General features: G+C 64.6%; 1 protein-coding gene across 4 annotated transcripts; it reads right to left on the bottom strand.

The window, feature by feature from the left end:
• Positions 1 to 309: 309 nt before the first annotated feature.
• CEP131 (centrosomal protein 131) lies at positions 310 to 19767 on the bottom strand. 4 transcript variants are annotated; one of them, XR_014820541.1, is made up of 26 exons: positions 19551 to 19767; positions 17887 to 18087; positions 17546 to 17655; positions 17050 to 17164; positions 16713 to 16840; positions 12286 to 12399; positions 11669 to 11824; positions 8909 to 9026; positions 8447 to 8563; positions 8147 to 8297; positions 7597 to 7691; positions 7030 to 7212; positions 6345 to 6521; positions 6138 to 6263; positions 4976 to 5784; positions 4533 to 4649; positions 3979 to 4081; positions 3382 to 3583; positions 3003 to 3110; positions 2799 to 2916; positions 2460 to 2534; positions 1821 to 1963; positions 1568 to 1745; positions 1288 to 1484; positions 584 to 644; positions 310 to 507 (listed from the first exon to the last, which is right to left on the bottom strand). XR_014820541.1 is itself a non-coding variant. In XM_084983291.1 (26 exons), exons 6-26 carry the CDS (start codon positions 12360 to 12362, stop codon positions 389 to 391), a joined length of 2736 nt encoding a protein of 911 aa, XP_084839417.1. In that variant the 5' UTR covers positions 12363 to 12399; positions 16713 to 16840; positions 17050 to 17164; positions 17546 to 17721; positions 17887 to 18087; positions 19551 to 19767; the 3' UTR covers positions 310 to 388. The 4 variants fall into 4 exon arrangements, 3 of the variants coding, with proteins under 3 accessions (XP_084839417.1, XP_084839416.1, XP_084839415.1); XM_084983291.1 differs by having other exon boundaries at positions 1299 to 1484; positions 5659 to 5784; positions 17546 to 17721; XM_084983290.1 differs by having other exon boundaries at positions 5659 to 5784.
• Positions 19768 to 19913: the final 146 nt, after the last annotated feature.

The raw sequence follows: 19913 nt of genomic DNA, 5'->3' as shown, positions 1-19913 counted from the left end.
TAGCCAGGGAGGGGACACCCAGCAGCCTGGGCAGGCAGCAGGGGCTGTGGCGGTGGGTGAGGGTGGAGGGGGCGGCGGGCACAAGTGTCACGGGGCTCATCCAGGCCCAGGATGGAAAGAGGGCTGTTCTTTCTGCTTGGGGGCTGGACCTGAGCTGGGGAACCACAGGGACAGGCCAGAACATGGGGATTGGCCAAGAGCAGAGCTGGGTCCAGACACACCACCCCCTGGGGAGGGGGCCCCCCGAGCAGCCTCCACCCCTGCCACCCCCGACCCAGCCCAGTAGAGACCAGGCAGCATCACGCCACGTAGTAAAAGACACGCTTTACTGCTAGGACGCAGCCTCGGTGCTCCACCTGCGGCGGGGAGTCCTTCACGCCAGGCGCCCTCAGCCCGCTGCTGTCGGTCTGTCCGTTGCCCACAGGCAGGAGGTCACTTGGTGCTTGGGGACGGCCGCCTGCGCTGCCCCAGCAGCTCCTCCAGGTGGTCGGCCCGCTTCAGCGCGGCCTGCAACACGCCGTCCGTCCTGGTCAGGCCCGAGCCGCCCCCGCCCCCCAGGCTGGCCAGCCCCAGGGAGACCCACCTCGTGCTGTTTCCGAAGGCTGCTCACAGCCTCCTCCTTCTTTGCCAGGGCCGTCTTCACCCTGCAGGGGAGCGCAAGGCCAGCCTGCAACTCTGTGTGTGGCAGGGAAGCGAGTGGGGGACCCCCCATCCCCCCGAAAGGCAGCAGGGCTGCTGTCTTGCCCACCCTGTCCCAGCCCTGCTGACCGTGGGCCCTGGGCCGCCTGGAGGAGCTGATGACAGGACCTGTGACCCCACAGCTGACCCCATGTGAATCCACACCCCTCAGGAAGGGGCCCACTGAGAGGAGGGCGAGACCCCACCGTGCACCTGCCTCGCAGAGCGCCCGCCAAGGGCAGGCAGGCAGGGACCTGGGAGAGACTAAGGGGTCCCCGGGGGATGGGCTGTTCACTGTTCACCTCGGGGGCCTCCATCTTTCTGCACAGCACATGCGCCACCCAGGCCCAGGGAGCCTCTCGACACCCACACGGAAGCACCAGCCCTGGCTCGGGATGGCTGGGCTTCTTCCTGGGCCCTGGGCCAAGCACCAAACTTGGGAACAGCTGATCCTCAAACATCGAGCCCACAGCAAATGGGCCCGGTTCTGCATCAGCAGAAAGGAAGAAGCTGGAAGGAGGGCATTCGGCCAGCTCCCTCCTCGGCCCAGCGTCCGGCCCACTGGCCGGCTCTGGGCGCCCCAAGGGCCCAATCAACCCTGCAGCCCACCTCCCGTGCACCTCCTCCAGCTCCGCCTGCTTCTCCTGCGTGAGCTGCTCCAGCTCCAGCCGCTGGCGGGCCCGCAGCTCGGCCAGCTCAGCCTTGACCTGCCGATTCTCCTCCTCCGAGGCCGCCAGCCGGTCAGCGAACTCCTGGCGAAGGACCTGGGCCAGGCTGCTGCGCTCGCCAGCCAGCTGCTCGTTCACCTGGGGACGCAGGGACGACAGGGACCGTGTGAGCGGCAGCGGGGGCTGGGGGCTGGGGCCGGCCCCCTGTCCCGCAGGCTCACCGCCTTCATGTCGGCCAGCTCCTTCTCCTTCTGCCGCACCAGGGCCTGCAGACGCACGTTCTCCCCCTCGGCTTCCCCGAGGCGCCCCTTCAGCTCCGTGCACCGTTCCTGGAGCTTCCGCTCCGACTGCTCCAGCTCTGAGAGTTCCGCCTCGTACTTGTCCCGGACGCGCTTGACCCTGGCGGCCAGAGGGACAGGGTCAGGGGCAGCCCCGGGGCCAGCCTCCGCCGGGCTCTGGGGACTCAGGCCTCACCGGCTCTCGGCGGCCCTCTCGCTCTCCTCCCTGGCCAGGGTCATGTCAGCCTCCAGCCGGTGGATGACCAGCTCAATCTCCTTGTCCCGGCCTCTCCGAATCTCTTCCTTCAGCTCCCGTTCGCGGTTCAGCAGCCACGCTTCCTGGAGGGGAAGCGTGGGGGGCTCGGTGGGGCTGGCTGAGGGATGCCGCTGGCCAGGACGGCCACGTGGGCTCCCAGACGCCCCGACAGCGGAGAGGGAAGGGCCTCGCCCTGCCCCAGGCCCCACCTGTCCTCAGGACCCAGCATGGGGCACAGCAGGGGCCGGAGAGGGATCTGGGAGCCCAGCCTGGGGCTTCTCCCACACTCAGGACCCAGGACCCAGAGCAGGAGAGGCTGAATCTGCGGCCAGACAGACCCTGATAAAAGGGACCTCATCCCTTGCAGAGGGTGGGGCCGGCGCCCCTGCCTCGGGGGAGAGCAGCCTGGGAGGTAAACCTGGAGACGTCCATCAGGCTTGACACGCCCGCCCTCGGCCACCTGGGGACGTACTTATCCCGCGGGCACAGCGACCCCGCCCTGCGAAGCCAGCTTTGAAGGAGGGAGGGCGGGAGGGAAGAAAGCCCCCCCACACACCGGTGGCCCCGGCGGCGTCCCACCTCCTTCTTGGCGGAGTTGGCCTCCCACATCTGACGCTCCACCTCCAGCTGGTCCTTCAGGGCCTTCAGCTCCATCTAGTGGGAGGTGAGGGTGGGGGCGGGCCTCGCAAGCCGCTCCCCGCCCAGGTGTCTGCGGGGCCCGGATGCGGCCCGCGGTCAAGGTGAGGGTCTGCGGGGAGCGCGGCGGAGCCCAGCTGTGTGGGAACCCGGACTCCGCCCAGCGCTCCTAGCGGCTGCCACCCTGGCAGGAGGGCGCTGGTCCGGGTGGGGGCCCCCCTCGCCCCCGGTGGGCGCTCCCCGGCTGGGCTGGGGGTGGGCGGGGCCGGGGGCGGGGCTGACCTGGTGCCGGCGTTCCAGCTCCTCCCTCCCCTTCTCAAACTCCGCCCTCAGGGCCCGGCCCCCCGCCGAGCTGCTCTCCTCCAGCTGCAGCCTCAGCTCCTCCAGCTCCGCCCGCTGCCTGCAGGTAAGCAGGGGTCAGTCCTGCAGGGCTGGGCAGGGCAGGGCGGCGGGCAGGGCGGCGGGCCGGGCCCCTCCCCGCGGCACCTGGCGGCCTGCTGGCCCAGCCGCTCCTTCTCCTCGGCCACCTCGTTGTAGAGCCGCCGCCGCTGCTGCTGCAGGGCCCGCTGCTCCTGCTCCAGGTGCTGCTCGAAGCTGCGGACGGAGACCCGCTCAGGGGCAGCCCGAGTGGAGAGGACGTCATGCCCGCCGCAGGGGCGCGGGGCAGGCGCCGGCAGGACAGCCACCAGCAGCCCCCGCCCCGTCCATCCCAGCCACCGCGGGGTGGTCCCTCCCGGCCCTCTGTGCCCCCCAGCCCGGGAGGCCGCGCTGGGCGGGTGCTGTTCACCCTGGGGGTCTGGGCACGCCCCGGGCCTCGCCCCCACCCCCGCGTACGGGGGAGGCCCACCAGGGCTGGGACCCCCACCGCTGCTGGGCGCGCTCCCACTCCTGGCGGCCCAGCGCCTCCTTCTCCCGCTCCAAATGCTCCCGCAGCTCCTCCGCCTGGCGTGAGTAGCGCTGGGCCGCGTGCTCCTCTGCCTGCAGCAGCTCCGTCGCGTGCAGGCTCTTGAGCTTCTTCACCTCCTGCTTGTGCTTGGCGATCAGCTTCTGGATCTCGGGCTCCAGCCCTGGGGGCGGTGCGGGGCATCGGGCTGCAGGGACGCTCGGCCGCCTCTGCAGGAGCCCTGCCCCTCGGCCCCCTGTGCTGTGGGGGACCCCTGACCTCTGGCCACCATGACACGGGGGCTCCGGCCAGAAGCACAGCTGGGTCCACCAGGGCCCCAGCGCCCCTCCCTGCCCACCGCACTATGGCTCCCGCTTGGGGCTCTGGCCGGAGGGTCTCCCCCTGGAGGAGGGGGCCACAGTAGAGGGGAGGGTGTCCTGGGGCAGGAGGGCCAGGCGTGGGCAGACACAGCCGGGGCTGCCCCATCAGCCCTCAGAGCCCCCACCCCCCAGCAGGAAGCCTCTCCATCACCCACGCATCTGGACCTCCTGATGCGCCCCTGCCCCGTGGCAGCCCCACCTTTAACCGTGATCTCCTTGATCTTCCGGGTTTTCTCGTTGATCCACTTCTCCCGGCGGACTTTTTCGGTGGCGCTCATTAGTTCTTTGAGTTTCTTAATCTCCTACCAGCAAGGAAATAGGAGTCCCCAGAGGAGCCGATGCAAAAGGGAAGATGCAGATGCCACCCCTCTTCCTGGCCACCCCTGGGTTCTAGGAGGCAGCCTTTCGACAGCGCCCGCGGGCAAAGCAGGAGGGGTCCCTCTGCCCAGGAAGCAGAGCTAGGTCTGGTCCTCTCCTCTGAGCCCCACCTCCTCGTCTGTGACGGTGAGGGGTCACAGGAGCCCCTCAGCTCCCACCCCAGGGTCTGGCACCCACTAGGCTCCTGGAGAGGAGGCTCCAGGCATGGGGTGTGAGCCCAGGCTTCTCCACGCAGGCTCCACGGTGGGTCCAGGGATCTTTGCTCCTGAGCCTTGTGGCTGTGAAGCCCTGAGGCCCGCCTGTTCTGGGGTCCCCTCGACAGGGCCGGTGGGCACACCAGGTCTGAGGTCAGGTGGTGGGAGGGTGATGGCTCACCAGCTCATGCTGCTCCTGCATCTGGGCCTCCCTGTCCTTGCGCCTCTGGTCCCCCTGCTTCAGCTCAGCCACCAGGGCCTCACACTTCTCGCCCAGAACCTTCTTATCTTCGATCAGCTGCAACCAGGGCCAGAGAGGTGAGGCCGCTACCCTTTGAGGCCAGGAGACCCCCCTCCCCTTGCACCAGGCCAGGGCACCAAATCCTGAGGCCCCCTCCTTCCCTGGTCTGTGGGGGACCCAGGGTGTAGGAGGACACGCACGTGTGGACAGGGGGCTGCAGCTGCCCCTGGCCCTCACCCCCCAGGGGGGCCCAGGTGGTGTCAGCCAAGCCCAGGGGCGCTTGGCAGCTTGGCTTCGAGGCCTCACTACGGCCACGTCAGGAGCCTCCTGAGATGTGGGCCATTGTACCCACCCTGGCCTGCAGAAAAGGGCCTGCCCATCACCTGCCAAGGGGTCTCTGTGAAGCCCCAGGACTGCTCCCAGCCTCACCGAAGGCTCCAGGCAGACCCCTGGTTGGGACACACCTATGACTGCCAAGCAAAGTGTCGCTAACGGTCACTTGAAGCCACCGGGTTACTCTGGACTTCTTCTCTTCACAGACCCCCCATCTAGAGTTTTCCTCAGAAAAGGACCTGACGGGGACTCGGCTGACCACAGTGTGGGCTTGAAGCTTCTGCTGCCCCCTGTCAAGGGAGCTCTGGCTGCCCCACCAGCCCCAGCAGAGGGGGGGCCCCCCAGGATACGGGCAGTCCCGGGACACATGGGAAAGTTCCGGGTGTGTGTCTGCAGAACGCCACCCCCTGGCCCCCCGAGGACCACTGGGTCCTGAGTGACCCCACACGGCCCAACCACCATGGGTGTGCTGTTTCTCCCATGCCCCCAGCATGCTGGGCCAGGAGCACCCCCGTGGGTTGGGGGAGGGCTATGGTCGTGGGGGAGCATCTCTGAGGGCTGGGTGGGCAGCACCCCCTGGGGCTGGTGTGTGTCGGACGTGAAGGGGTCGACACCAGGTCCCCACAAGGGAAGACGCCGCCCGCCTCTGCAAAGGAGGAGGAGGCCTTGCATCCGGCCGTCTCAGGAAGGCCTGTGCTGCTGCCCTCGCGCCTTGCTTCCAGCGCAGCGCCACCTGGTCAATGAAGGACAGGTGTCGCTGTATGGTGGCCTCGTAGTGCTCCCTCTGCTGCCGCAGCTGCCGGCCCAGCTCCTTCTCCGTCTCCTTGACCCGCCGGACGGTGAGGTCTCGCTGCTGCGCCTGCGGGGTTTCGGGAGGACCGCGGGAGAGGAGGTCGGGCCAGGGGCGGGCCGAGGGTGGGCCTAGGACTGGGGGCGGGGTGGGGCGGGCCCAGGCGTCCTGGGGGCGGGTCCAGCTGGGATGGGGCGGGTCCAGCTGGGATGGGGCGGGTCCAGACGGGCTGGGGGCGGGTCCGCTGGGATCGGGGCGGGCCGGGGGTGGGCGGGGAGGAGGAGCGCACTCCCGCCGGAATGAGGACCGAGGACCTAAGAGGCTGGACCCGGACGGTGCTGGGCGGGAATAGGGGGCTGGCTGGGGGCGAGCCGGGGGCAGTGCTCTGCCCGGGTGGGGCAGAGGGGCGGCGGTGGCGTTACCAGGGCCCTCTGCAGCAGCACCATGGCCTGTTTCTTCTCCTCCACCTCCAGCCGCAGCCGCCTCACCGACGTGCTGGCCTCGGCCGCGGGCTCCAGGCGCCCCTGCCCCTCCGCCGGCACAGGCCCCTGGGGACGCAGCCGCTCAGGCAGGCCCCGGACGCCGGGTGATGACCTGCCAGCCGTCCCTCCCTGGAGACCCCGCCACACCTGGGGGGCCGAGGCCGGCCGGCCCTGCTCGGACCTCTCCATCTCATCCAGGAAGCTCATGATGCTCTGCAGCTTGGCCTCCGACAGCAGGGTCCCGTCTTCAGGGGGGCTGGCGGCTGCGCTGAGCTTCCCAAATTTCTCCAGGTTGTCCGCTGTCAGGGAGCTGGCATCGTCCTCCTGTGGGAGGGGGCGCAGTTTTGGGGATTCTGGGCCGGCCTCCCAGGAGCTGCTTAGGGGCCGCGGGGCAGGGGTGGGCTGGTCTGGAGGGAGGACCAAAGGCTGCCCAGACCCTGGCAGAGAGGCAGTGCCCACCCCCACTCTCACCCCGGGTTATTTGTTTTTTTCTTTTTACAGCCGCACGTGCAGCATGTGGAAGTTCTTGGGCTAGGGTTCGAATTGGAGCTGCAGCTGCCGGTCTATGCCACAGCCACACTGGATCCTTAACCCACTGAGGGAGGCCAGGGATCAAACCCGCATCCTCACAGACATTATGTTGGGTTCTTAGCCTGCTGAGCCACCACGGGAACTCCCCCCTAGGTTCCTCTGCAGGTGTTAAACTTCAGTGGCCCTGGTTAGGGTCCTGACGGGTCAGGGTCTTGACTAGAGCCGGGAGGAGCCCAGTGGGCTTCCTTTTTGGCTCTGCAGCCCCATGACGTGAGTGGACATGGCTGGGGCCCACGGTCACCTCGTCTATCCAGGCGTATTTGTCCTTGTGGTAGGCCCGGGGGCGGGGCAGGGGCTCAGGCTCCTGCTCCAGCAGCTTCAACGTGTCCAGCAGTTCATCCAGGGTGGCCCTGGACTTGGCCTTGCCTCGGGCGGGGTCCAGCGCCTCCAGGCCTTTGCCGGCTGTGTCCTGGGAGCTGGCATCCTGCAGTGGGCAGGCCGTTAGAGGAGGAGACCACCAGAGCAGGGCGGGCTTGAGGCCGAGGCTCGGCTTCCTCCACACAGGCCCCTGCCCGCTCAGCCAGGGAAATGACCCCCCTCCAGGAAAATGAAAAGGGGTGCAATGGGTCTGGGCCCGGCCTCCTCACCCCTCAGGCTGGAGACCTTGGCCCAACCTGACCTCTGAGCTTCTAGCCCTCTTCCGTGGGCCCTCATGGGCCCTACCCCGGCTTCCGTGAAAACCCACGGGATTCCAGAGCAGCTGGGAGACCCCAGCCCTCCAGTGGAGTGGCAAGACCCATCCTGGGTGGCCTTTCCTGGCGTGAGTGACCCCACGGCAGTGGAGGGGCAGGGAGGGCCGTGCCAGGACCTGAGGGGTGTTCTCTGCAAGCTGCCGGGGTTCCGGGGACAAGGCGCAGGCAGGCGGGCACGGGTCCTCCGGGCCTGTGGTGTGGATGCTGGCCCCTGCACAACAGAACGAGTGCGGGGAGCCCTTAGGAAGAGGCCAGGCACAGAGCAGGAGGGCTGGGACAGCATGTGCAAAGGAGACCCCACAGGGCAGCGGGGGTGCTGGGGCCCTGACCCTCTGGGTCCTTCTGCTCTGTAGGCTCCCACTCCAGAGTAAGCAGGCAGGAGGGGAAGGGAAGGGCCTGGGGTCTGCTAAGAGCCAGCCTCCCAGCCCCACAGGTAGAAGCCACCAACCGAGCACCGGCACTGGGGGCCAGGGGACATCGGCAGAGGTCACACCTCCTTCTCAGCCAAGGGCCTCCCTGGCAGGGGCGGTGGGGGGTCTTGGCACCAGGGTGTCCGCCCTCAGGGATGGCTGCACCCGGGGTCACCATAGCCGGGCTGTCTGTGCACAGAGCGGAGGCAGAGGGGGTCGGGTGGGAGGGTGGCCGGGGGCCCTCAGCCGTGCTCACCAGCATTATTGGCCTCGTGGGTCTGCGGGGCAGCGCTCCCCGGCCTCAGGGGCGGCTCCTGGGTGGGCCGGGGCTTCCCTGTCTTCTGGGTCCCCTTTGGCCGCCCAAGGTCAGCATCGACTGACTTCTGGGCTCGCTTCTGCTGCAGTTCCTGGCATCAGGGGACACCTGTGAGCAGTGCGCCCGCCGGGGAGGGGGGTCCCACGTCCAGAGGCTCAAGGAAGGGGGCGAATGGAGCTCCCAGCACACAGGGTCCTGCCTGGGCACCGAGCCCCCCATGTGGCGCAGGTTGCCCCTCACCTGAATAGCTGCCCTCCGGGCCTGGCGCGCCCTCTCCTCCCGGGCCTTCTTCCTGGCCGCCTCCTTCTGTTGGTGCTGGTCCAGGAGGGTCCCCTCTCCCAGCCGCTGCCGCTGCCCCTGCAAAGCCGAGCCGTGGTAATTTGGACTGCAAGGCGGGGGTGACCCACGAGGCTCCCCACTTCTCCCCCCACCATTTCTCGGTCCCACAGAGGTCCAGCCCCATCTCAGGCGTCCTGTGGCTCCTACAGGTGGGAGATGGCATCTCATCACAGCCAGAAACCTGCCCGGCCTTTTAGCAGGTGCCACCCAGCACCTGGGCCCTACCAGCCAAGCGACTCATCGGGAGGAAGCTGGGCCCCCAGATGGGGGCCCCCCAGGGCAACTCTAGGCTCAGTCCCCTGGGGCCCAGAAACCCTGGGATTCTCACCTGTCCCTCAGGGTGTGGCTCACACCCACACTGACCTCTCGCTTGGATGCCAGCAGGTGCTCCAGGTGGGCAGCTCCCACTTGGTGCTGCTGCACCTGGTGTCGGTACCAGCGCTGGATGGTGACAGCGGCCTGGCTCACCTGGTGGATAAACCTGTCGGAGAGCAGTCGGGGCTCAGGACGGAGGCCGCAGAGTAGGGCCCCTGTCCTGGGTCCCCCAAAGGCCCGGCTGGGCGAAGGAGCCGGAGCACGGGCACACAGCACTTCTTAGGAGCCAGTGCCACAGGGAAATGGAAACACATCTGCACAGATGCTACGTGGTGGCCAGAAACTGGAAGTAACTCAAGGCCCCCCAGCACCTCTCCCCCGCACAGAGGGCCACAGGCCAGGGACTCGTTGGGGCCTGCAGGGGACAGGCCGCTGTGGCCGGGGTCTCGGCCAGGAGGGGTGGGTGAAAGGCGGGCAAGGGGATCCAGAGTGGGGGTGGGATGGGTGAGGACATTCTGTCTGCAGACACGACTGCACATGCGTCAAGTTCAGAGCCCCGGGCCCTGAAGGGGGCGGGTCTTGTACGTCAGTTACAGGCAGCAGGAGGTTAATCCCAAAGCCTTGGCCTTGGCTCTCAGGACCCCTTGTCGATTCATCTGGCAAAGGTGCTAAGGGACCGTCCAGGATGTGACCAGTCACCAGCTGTGGGACATGGACACAGAGGGACGGCCCGGCTCGCCCCACCTGCCCACTTCCAGGGCCGGGTCCTGAGCTCTCTGGGGACAGCAGTGGTGACCGCCCAGCCAGGCAAGGCTCTTGAAGCCCAGCCTCTGACGGCGAAGTGGCTCCTGACCAGGGCCGACGTCACAGGCCTGGGGCCGCCCTGGAAAGCCCACCCTTCTTGCTCCCCTGGGCCAAGACGCTAGGGGCAGCCCCATTAGTTGTTTCTGAGTTTTTCAGCATTGTGTCTCTTATACTTAATGTGTTTTGATTTAGGGTTTTTTTGTCTTTTAGGGCCGCACCAGTGGCATATGGAGGTTCCCAGGCTAGGGGTCTAATATCAGAGCTGCAGCCACCGGCCTACGTCACAGTCACAGCAACTCAGGATCCGAGCCAAGTCTTCGACCTACACCACAGCTCACGGCAACGCCGGATCCTTAACCCACTGAGCAAGGCCTGGGATCGAACCCGTGTCCTCATGGATACTAGTCGGGTTTCTAACTGCTGAGCCACAAGGGAAACTCCCTTAATTTTAATTTTAATTAACAGTTTTACTAAGGTATGCTTTACATATTAGTAAAATTCACCCATTTTGAGTACGAGTCAATGATTTTTTTTTTTTTTTTTTTGCTTTTTAAAATAAAATTTTTTTTAACTTTGTTTTAATTTGGGGTGTACGTTTTTTAAGGGTTCTTGCTATATTTACTATTATACTGCTTTCTTTTTTTTTTTTTTTTTGTCTTTCTAGGGCCACACCCAAGGCATACGGAGGTTCCCAGGCTAGGGGTACAATCTGAGCTAGCGTTGCTGGCCTACGCCACGGCCACAGCAAAGCCAGATCCGAGCCACGTCTGCGACCTACACCACAGCTCACGGCAACGCTGGATCCTTAACCCACTGAGCGAGGCCAGGGATCGAACCTGCATCCTCATGGATGCTAGTCAGATTCATTTCTGCTGAGCCACAATGGGAACACCTCAAAATTTTTAAAATTAAAAAAAAATTTATTTTATTTTTTAGCTTTTGAGGGTCACACCTATGGCATATGGAGGTTCCCAGGCTAGGGGTTGAATTGGAGCTACAGCTGCCAGCCTACACCACAGTCACAGCATCTTCAGATCTGAGCCGCGTCTGCAACCTACACCACAGCTCATGACAAAGCAGGATCCTTAACCCACTGAGCGAGGCCAGGGATCGAACCCGCGTCCTCATGGATGCGTGTCGGGTTTGCTAACTGCTGAGCCACGACGGGAGCTCCCGATTCAATGATTTTAGTCAGTCTAGGGAGCTGTGTGACCACCAGCATGATCTGGTTTTAGAATGTTTCTAAAAGACCCCTTCTGCACTCCCCTGACCCCAGGCGGCCATCTCTCTTTCTGACTGTAGATTTGCCTTTTTTTCTTTTTTTTTGGCCGCCCTGTAGCAAATGGAGTTCCTGGGCCAGGGGTCAGATCTGAGCTGCATCTGAGACCTAAGCCACAGCTGTGGCAATGCAGGATCCTTAACCCCCTGTGCTGGGCCAGGGATCAAACCCCTGTCCCAGCTCTCCAGAGACACCGCTGATCCCACTGCACCCCAGCAGGAACTCCACCGATTTGCCTTTCCTGACGTTTTGGATAAACAGAGTCATACTGGAGTTCCCATCGTGGCTCAGTGGCTAATGAATCTGACTAGGAACCATGAGGTTGTGGGTTCGATCCCTGGCCTCGCTCAGTGGGCTAAGGATCCGGCATTGCCGTGAGCTGTGGTGTAGGTCACCGACGTGGCTCAAAGCCCATGTTGCTCTGGTGTAGGCCGGCAGCTGTAGTTCCAATTAGACGCCTAGCCTGGGAAACTCCATATGCCGCAGGTACGGCCCTAGAAAAAGACAAAAAGACAAAAAAAAAATTTTTTAATTAAAAAAAAACTATTCTTGGAGTTCTTTTGTGAGGTACTGGGTTAAGGATCCAGTGTCATCACTGAAAGCAGCCTGGGTTGCTGTCCTGGTGCAGGTTTGATCCCTGACCTAGGAATTTCCACATGCTGTGTGCATGGCCAAAAAAACCCAGCAATTCTTCAATGGACACCCCCCCCGGCCCCGCCAGTCACCTCTCAGCCTCCTCCTCGGTCACCTCCTTCCATCTGAGCAGACCTGCGGCGCTGCCCGAGTTGTTCTGGACGGCGTGGTTGCTGCGGGCCACGTTCTTCTGTGGCTTCCCGAGGTGGCTGCTCTCACCCTCGTCTGTGGCTGCCTTGAGGATGTTGCTGACAGAAGGGCAGAGACAGGCTGTCGGCCCCCTGCCCTCTCCGGCCCCTGGGGACGGCTCTGTCCGGGCCGTGGGCCTGGGGGAGGCACCTGCAGCACACCAGGAACAGGCGCGGTCCTGCTCCCTGTCTGACTTGCGGGTCGTCCCTGGGGCCACCTACTCCCCCCAGGGCCCGTCTGGTGGCACCCAGGGCTCATGGGCTCTGCATTTGAAACAGCAAAGTGGCCTCCAACGTCCCAGGACCCCAGAGCTGGACGGTGACTCAAGACACCCCTGGGCCACCCTGACCTGATCACCGCGTAGTGACACCAGGGGCCGCTCTGCTCAGCTAAGCCCCGCTCGAGACACCCTCCCTCTGGCTTTGGACTCAGCCGGGGACCCAAGACGCGGGCTGGCTGCAGCTTCCTCAGCGGGATCCCAGTTCAGGGCGAGCCCAGCTGACCGAAGCCAGAGCCTTACTTGAGGGGGGGCGCCGTGTGGTTGGAGCTCTTGGAGGGCGGCGTCCTCTCCGAGGGGGTATAGTGGTTGTGCACCATGCCCGTGACGCAGTTGCCCACGGCGCCCTTGTTGCTCCTGCCGAGAGAGAGGGCGGCGGCGTCAGGCTTTGGGAAGGACCCCCGACCACGCCCTCGGTGTCACTGGTCCCTGGGGCATCGTCCCAGTGTCCCTGCGGGGTCTCCTCCAGGTCCCTTCTCTGGACCTGGGAAGCTCCACCCAGGGCGCTGGGCCAGCAGGACGTGAGGCGTGAGGGTGAAGATCGCGTCCCCGGACTCGGGACGTGCCTGTGCGGGGGGGACAGTCACAGTGAAGAGAGAAAGGACCTGTCCCACCAGTTCCACGTGACGGAGGCGGGGGTGCACACCGTTCCCCCTCTTCCCCCTCAAACCCGCAGGGAGGAACAAAAAGAGTAAAGACACACAAGCATACGAAGGGGAGACGGCGGCAAAGAGATGTTCCCCAAGTTTTAGAGGGTGACAAGCAGGAGGGCGGGGGGTGACTGATGCGCAAAGTGAGCGAGGGGAAACCTGGGTGCCCTGGGGGCTGCGAGGCGCTGGTCTGCACCCCACCATCCAGAGAGGTACAGGAAGCAAAGGCACCCCGCTCTTCCAAAGCAGGTGCACCCAGACCCCCTTCCCCACCCCCCAGCCTCAGGCACCACGCCCACCCCACCCCGCAGAAGACGAGAGGCTGGGTCTCCAGGTGACGCCGAGTCTGAGTCCTGGACCAGGACACCCCCATCCCCGTCCAGCCCCCCGTAGCACGGGTGCCAGGAAGCTACCCTAGGGTGGAGACGGGAGACTCTCTCCCTGGAGAGACCGAGCCGCCCCAGAGAAAAGTCCCGAACACCGATGGCTGCGGACTCCCGGCACAGCAGCCTGGTCCCTGCACCATCTCCCCAAAGTGAGGTTTCCAGGCAACTTTCAAAGCCTCCCTCTTAAATTCCAACAGAGTCAATATTCCAGACATTTGGGGAAAGACCCACAGGTGAAAGGTTAACCGAGTACGATGGAAATGAGGCCAAGTGGAGCACAAGATGTTTCAACAAGGCTGTGCTGAGAAATCTTTAAGTGCCAGGTCTCTAGAAGGAAACGCTTTGATCTGCAGCGTCCGCCCATCTCAGTGCTAAGAGTCCCAGCGGGCATCCCCAGACACCCCAGAATGCAGAGCTGGGCCGGGGAGGGTTCTGGCTTCAGGGGCTGGCAACGGCGGCTCCAGCTGCCCTGCGTGGGATCCCCAAAGAACTGAACCAAGAACAGGATGCTACGAGATGGGAAGCATGGAGAGACTTTCGGGAGCAAGAGGAGCTTTTGGAACCGAGAGCTAAGGGAGGAGAATGGACAGGAGAGGAAGGTCGAACGATACATTGCAGTGCTTCCATCGGAAAGCAGCTCCCAAAGCTGGAGAGGAAGGAAAGAGAAAACGCCAACTCTGAAGAATCAATCCAGGAGGCAGTCCTAGAAAGAACGGGAAAACGACAGGGAAGAAATGACAGGAGGGGAATCCCCTAAGACCCCAACCAGTATCCATGAGGAAGTGGGTTCAACCCCTGGCCTCACTCAGGGGGTTAAGGATCCGGCGTTGCTGAAGCCGTGGTGGGCGTAGGTCACAGAGGCCACCAGGACCCGGCACGGCTGTGGCTGCAGCTCCGATTGGACCTCTAGCCAGGAACTTTCACATGCCACTGGTGCAGCCCTGAAAAGACGAAAAAAAAAAAAGAAGAAGACAGGAGAGCAGAGCAAGGAAGGCCGGTGTGGAAGCCTGGCCCCAGGACCTTCCGCCGCAGGGAAATGCAGAGATGACGCAAACTGCTTCTGCGGGAGGAAAACTGCCCCGTGAAAGGCCCGGGCATCAGGAGGCGGAGGATTCTCGCGGCTCTCCACGGAAACCGGGCGGTGGCCTCAAGACGTCGGGACGCTTTCCAACCCAGAACTCCGGTGGCCAGGCTCAGCCGTGTGCGGTCAGGGCGGGAGCGGGCGCACACACTCTCAGACGCTCCCCCCCGCCCCGCACGCCCTCCTGAGAAACCTACAGGCCGAGGACCGCGCCCCCCAGGAAACAGAGGGCCCACCCGGAGGGAGGGGGCCACCCACGGATGAGGATGGGAGAGAGGCTGCTCGGCCCGGGTGCGAGAAGAGAGGCTCCACCTCCCTGGGAGGTGGGCGGGCAGGGCTCCCGCTGGGCTGACTGTACAGAGGGGTGTTTGGAGTCGGCTTTCAAGTCCGTGAGGACTGACTGTGTGCAGACAACCAGCCGAGCACGGAGAGAAAAGAGACCGTTTTTAACTCAGGGAGACGGAAGTGTGTCCCAAACACCGGCGTCTCCTGAGCAGGTTCTGCTCCTCAAGGTCATTATCTTGGACCCTGTCATGCTCTCGACTCTCCGGGGTGATCCCAGCCACTGTCCCCTTTGGTGGAACGAGGATCCTGGGGCCCGGGGGCGGCGGGGGGGTGGTGGTCAAGCAACCTGCCCCACATCCCACAGAAGGCAGAATCAGGACTTGCCGTCGTGGCACAGCGGAAACAAATCCGACTAGGAACCATGAGGTTGTGGGTTCGATCCCTGGCCTCGCTCAGTGGGTTAAGGATCTGGTGTTGCCGTGAGCTGTGGTGCAGGTCACAGACGCGGCTTGGATCTGACATTGCTGTGGCTCTGGCGTGGGCCGGTAACTGTAGCTCCGATTCGACCCCTAGCCTGGGAACCTCCATGTGCCACAGGTATGGCCCTAAAAAGACCAAAAAAAAAAAAAGAAGGCAGAAACAGAATCAGATGCGGGCAGAGCTGGTGTGGCTCCGACAGGCGCTGGTCTGACTGCCTCGCTCGGGCGCGCTGGAGCGGGGACACGGCTGCGGCGCTGGGGCGGGGTGGGCGACAGCCAACCCCACCTTCCGGCTAGATTATGTCCCAGACTGAAAACCAGACAACAGTGAGAGGCTCCACAGCATCGGCACAAATGTTTTCTAGAAAATGCGAGAAGAGATAGCCTGCATGTGGCTTCTTCCAGGGCAGGAGCGGGGGCAGAGGGTTGGCTGTTTTTCATGTCAGGTTAGTGCTACCGTTTGACTTTTTAGCTGTGTGCACAGATCACCCTGATAGAAATAAAAATTCAGGGAGTTCCCGTCGTGGCGCAGTGGCGAACGAATCCGACTAGGAACCATGAGGTTGCAGGTTTGATCCCTGCCCTTGCTCAGTGGGTTAACGATCCGGCGTTGCCGTGAGCTGTGGTGTAGGTTGCAGATGTGGCTCGGATCCCGCGTTGCTGTGGCTCTGGCGTAGGCCGGTGGCTCCAGCTCCGATTCGACCCCTAGCCTGGGAACCTCCATATGCCGCGGGAGCGGCCCAAGAAATGGCAAAAAGACAAAAAAAAAAAAAAAAAAAATTAAAGTTCAGTTTTAATTTAAACTCTTGCGTTAAAAGCAAGACTCCTTCCTGTCCCGATTCTGGTGAAGACTCACCTCAAAGCTGTTCCTTTGGGAGTTCCTGCCATGGCTCAGCGGTTACGAATAAGACTAGTATCCGTGAGGATGTGGGTTCGATCCCTGGCTTCGCTCAGGGGGCTAAGGATCCGGCGTTGCCATGAGCTGCAGTGTAGGTTGCACATGCACCTCAGGTCTGGCATTGATGTGGCTGTGGCTGTGACGCTGGTGTAGCCTCAACCACTAGCCTGAGAACTTCCATGTGCCACGGTTGGGGGCCTAAAGAAAAATAAAAACTGTTCCTTCGATAAACAGTTCCAAACCTTAGGAAGTCCTCCTCGTGCCGAAGCAAACATGTCTTCTGCCCCTCTGCCCACGGGTCCCCACGGAGGCCGAAAGCAGGATGGGCAGCTTTCCCGTGGTGGGGGCGCCACCCCGAGCCCTTCTCCCCAGGCGCCCCCATCCTGACAATCCCTTGGCCACCAGCCCTGAGGGGCCAGAGGCCGAGGCCACAGCCTGCCCGGCCCGGGCAGACCCCGCTGCTCCGGGTGTGCTTTGTTCCAACGCGCTGAGGGCGGCAGGCCTGAGAAGTAACCAGTGCGGCCCGGAGGCCGACCTGCTCTCGCAGACATCGCTGTTCCCTCCAGAGAGACAGCGGCTCTTGATGGCTGAGCCTTAAAGTTGCCCGCAGCCCCGAGTAAGCCTTGCCCGGGCCTGACCTCTTTAAGAGCGAAGCTGGGCATCTCAGGCCCTCAGGGGCGAGCTGCCCCATGGAGGGTGGGCACTGCAGGCCGAAGGGCAGGGCCCCATCTGAGCCCCTGTGTGCAAGACCCCACGCTGCAGCCTCCCCACCAGGCCGTCCACTCGTTCACGCCCTCACGCCTTCACTCATTCCAAACCACAGACAGGACAGAGCAGCCGCCTGGGCAGCTCCAGTGGGGCAGGGCCGTGCGGCCTCTGCAGCTGGCGCACCTGTTGTTGGCCGTGAAGTTGGGTGCCAGGGGCACCGTGCACTCTCTCCTCCGCGGGCACACCGGCACGTCGAGGGTCCCGGGACTCTGGGTGTCGCACGGCAAGGTGAGGGCCCTGGGCCGGTCATCCTGTGGGTCACACACACCTCTGCTCGGGACCCCGCTGCTCACGCCCGCACACGGGGAGCCGTGGCGGGGCTCTGCTCCTCCTCACGCCGCGAAGCTGCTAACCAGCACTGATGCCCACACCCCCACCCTGCAGGGGCAGCAAGAACCAAGTGAACCAACAGACACGAGCTGCCTGCCGTCCTGTCGGCTCGCGCAGCCACCGGCCTCACCAGGACGTTCCACGTGGCTCCCTTCTCGCTGGAAGCTTTGCTCAGACTGGCCGGCCTCTTCCTCCCAGCGGGGCTGCCCTCACAGAGCGTCCGGACGTCGGGGGGCTCTGCTGGTCTGTGGCAGAGAGGGGGTGGCAGGCAGGGACAGGCCCTGGGCCTCGGGAGCCCGACTCCAGGGACCCAGACGAGAGAGCAGGGCAGGCCAGGTCACCATGGGGCTTCTGCCCCCGGACCTGCACCCTGATCCGACAGCCACGCCTGGACGAGGCGTTCACACCCTGGCCCAGGGCCCCTGTGATGCCCACAGGGAAAGCACAGTGAGGACAGAGGGACAGGAGCAGGCAGGGGACGTCGGCCCTGAGGCCTGCTTCTCTGCGCACAGAGACAATGGGTCCAGACCTGTCCCACCTGCCCGCCCACCGCCCCGCCAGTGCTCGCGCTGCGGCGGGTGGGAAAGCGGCTGAGCGAGGGCCCGAGCCAAGCAGTCCGCGGTTACCTGAGGGGCCCGGCCCACGCCTGCTTGGCCTGTGGCTGGTTGACCTGAGTGGTGCTGCTGGATCTGCGAAGGTTGTTGATGGCCGGGGAGCCTCCTGGCCCTGGGGCCTCCTGCAGAAACAAGACAACCGACCCCACGGCAGTTGCAGACCCTGGCCAGGCCGCTCAGCGCCGGGCCTGGAGACGGGGTGAGAGGGAGGCTCTCTGCAGTCACACGTGGGTCTCCAAGGCCACGTGTGGCCGGGGGGAGCCGCGAGGGGGTCTCGGACATGGCCTGCTGGGCTGGGGCAGGTCCTTGGCCCTGGACACCCCGAGACCTGATGCCCCAGCTCGAACACTCACCAGAGTCTTTCTTCTTGGCTCGCTGCCGGTGACCATGGAGATGGAGCGGGTGATGGGCTTGGCAGCAGAGGCGCTGTTGGGGCGCCGGGACACGGGTGGAGGAAGGCCCGTCAGGCTCAGGTCCACGCCTTCTGGGCTGCCCTCGGGGGGGCCGGAGGGGCCGCTGACGGCCTTGGAGCCTCTCATGGTGGACGGAAGGCCCTGAGCAGGGAAGAAGAGATGCGAGGAGGCGAGGCACGGGTTCTGCACACATCATCTCCAGCCGGGCTGCAGGGGCCAGGGCACCCGGGTCCGCCCGCCACCTGCCTCGCAGAGCGCGTGGCAGAGCAGGACCCTGAGCACCAACGGCCAAGGTCGTGGGTGTGAGCCCCCACTTGCGACAGGGGCTGCACCAGCCTGAGCCCCGCCATCCTCACCTACACGGCAGGCACCTCCGCGGGCCCCTCACGGGGTCACGAGGCTCAGACAGGCGGCTGTGAGGCTGGCGAGTCTTCTCACCAGGACTTGTTAGGGCTCCCCAGCCTCCCGCTTCTGAACCAAGTCTCAGAACAGGCTGGGACCCGCCCCCAAAAGCCTCCAGCTCTCAGGCAGGGAGAAGGAAGTCCACTCACCTGAAGGCCTCAGAGCTGACCGCAAACTCCATGCCCCCCCACCCCCGCTTGAGACCCTTCCGGGGTGTTCCGAGGCCCCCTTCGCTCAGAGGGCTGCCCGTCCCTGTCACTCTCCACCCCCTCATCTGGCTTCCCTTTTCGCCACCTGCTCACCTGCCCACCCAGGGTGGTCTCCGCGCCACTCAGGGCAGGGACCGTGCTGCCCTGGCACCTGGCACTGGCAAGTGCTCAGTGGATAAGCTGGCACCAGGAGTGACCGGAGAGGAAGAGGTTTGAGGCCGGCCCTCTGGGCCACCAAGGCACACACCACTGTCACCCCAAGTTCAGCATCACAGCCTCTTTCAGCCCCAAAGCCCCCAGCAGAGCCCTTGGCCGCTCCTCTCCAGAGCGAGGGCCGAGGCTGTCCCTGCCACTCACCAGGCCACTGTCCTGGGTCATGCCTTTCCGGTTCTGTGGGTGAAATTTAACACCCTCCTCCCCTGGGACACTGGCTGGACCGAGGCTGGCCCATGCGAGGCACGTGCGGGGCTCCCAGATGGTGAAAGAGCCTCTCCACGGAAACCTCCAGGCCAGACCTCACCTTGCACACAGCACCTGAAGACTGCTGTCCAGAGCCTCTGCCTGGACCTCTCAGGATGGGCTCACCCAGGACCCCAGGCAGCTCCTCCGCCAGGCAGCTCTCCATCTGCCTGGGCTTTGGCTCCAGGTGGTGAGCCCAGCAATACACTGCTGCCTGGACCCCTGCAGCATGCTCCTGGGAAAGCAGGGGCTCACCCGCCCCCGGGGGCAGGAGCCCTTCCCCTCCTGTGCGGCGGTGGAGGAGCCCTCTCCTGCACCTTCCCTCTCATCAGCTGGGACCCCCTCACCTGCATAGACCTGGTCACCTGCACGAGGCCCCACCCGCTTGCACGTTCCACCTCACCTGCGCAGCCCGGGGCCTCCCCCTCTGCGCGGGCCAGGGACCCCCCTCCCAGGCGCAGGCCACCCATCTGCACCGGCCCGGGGCCTCCCTCACTTGCGGGGGCCACCCCACCTGCGCAGAGACACCCTCACCTGCGTGAGGCGGGCCTGGGACTCGGGGCCTGCGGGACGGAGTAGCGAGGGGTGCGCAGGGCCTTCCAAGGTGGGACGCGTGGGGCCCAGGCTTCAGGTCGAAGTTCTCGTGCCTGCGGCCGGGGCCCTGACTCCGAGGCCCGGTGACAATGAAGCGGCTGGGTGGCCGGGCGAGCGGCGGCAGCTAGCAACCAGCAAACAGCCTGGCACCTCCTCCCCGTCTGTCACGGAGGCCCGCCTTTCCTGCCCGCGCCGCTTCTGGATTGGCCCTCCGGCCACCCGCTCCGGACATCCCGGGAGTTCATTGGGCCACTCGGCTGTCCTTCGAAGTCCAAGCGTGGGCGGGGCGGCGGAGAGCTGGAG

Source organism: Sus scrofa, chromosome 12 (genome assembly GCF_054392235.1).
Source record: "Sus scrofa isolate SSC_HxYL_T2T_F1_AM1 chromosome 12, Sscrofa_HxYL_maternal_Yorkshire_Landrace_v2.0, whole genome shotgun sequence".
Lineage (NCBI taxonomy): Eukaryota > Metazoa > Chordata > Mammalia > Artiodactyla > Suidae > Sus > Sus scrofa.
The sequence above is the reverse complement of the archived record's forward strand: the minus strand, read 5'-3'. Positions and strand labels throughout refer to the sequence as shown.

Excerpts from the sequence above, each read along its gene's own strand:
- CEP131 (XM_084983289.1), bottom strand. The coding sequence starts at position 18,072 with ATGAGAGGCTCCAAGGCCGTCAGCGGCCCCTCCGGCCCCCCCGAGGGC. Across the intron at positions 1,485-1,567 it reads AGCTGGCCGACATGAAGGCG|GTGAACGAGCAGCTGGCTGG; the intron begins GTGAGCCTGCGG and ends CTGCGTCCCCAG. Across the intron at positions 508-583 it reads GCCTTCGGAAACAGCACGAG|GCCGCGCTGAAGCGGGCCGA; the intron begins GTGGGTCTCCCT and ends GGCGTGTTGCAG.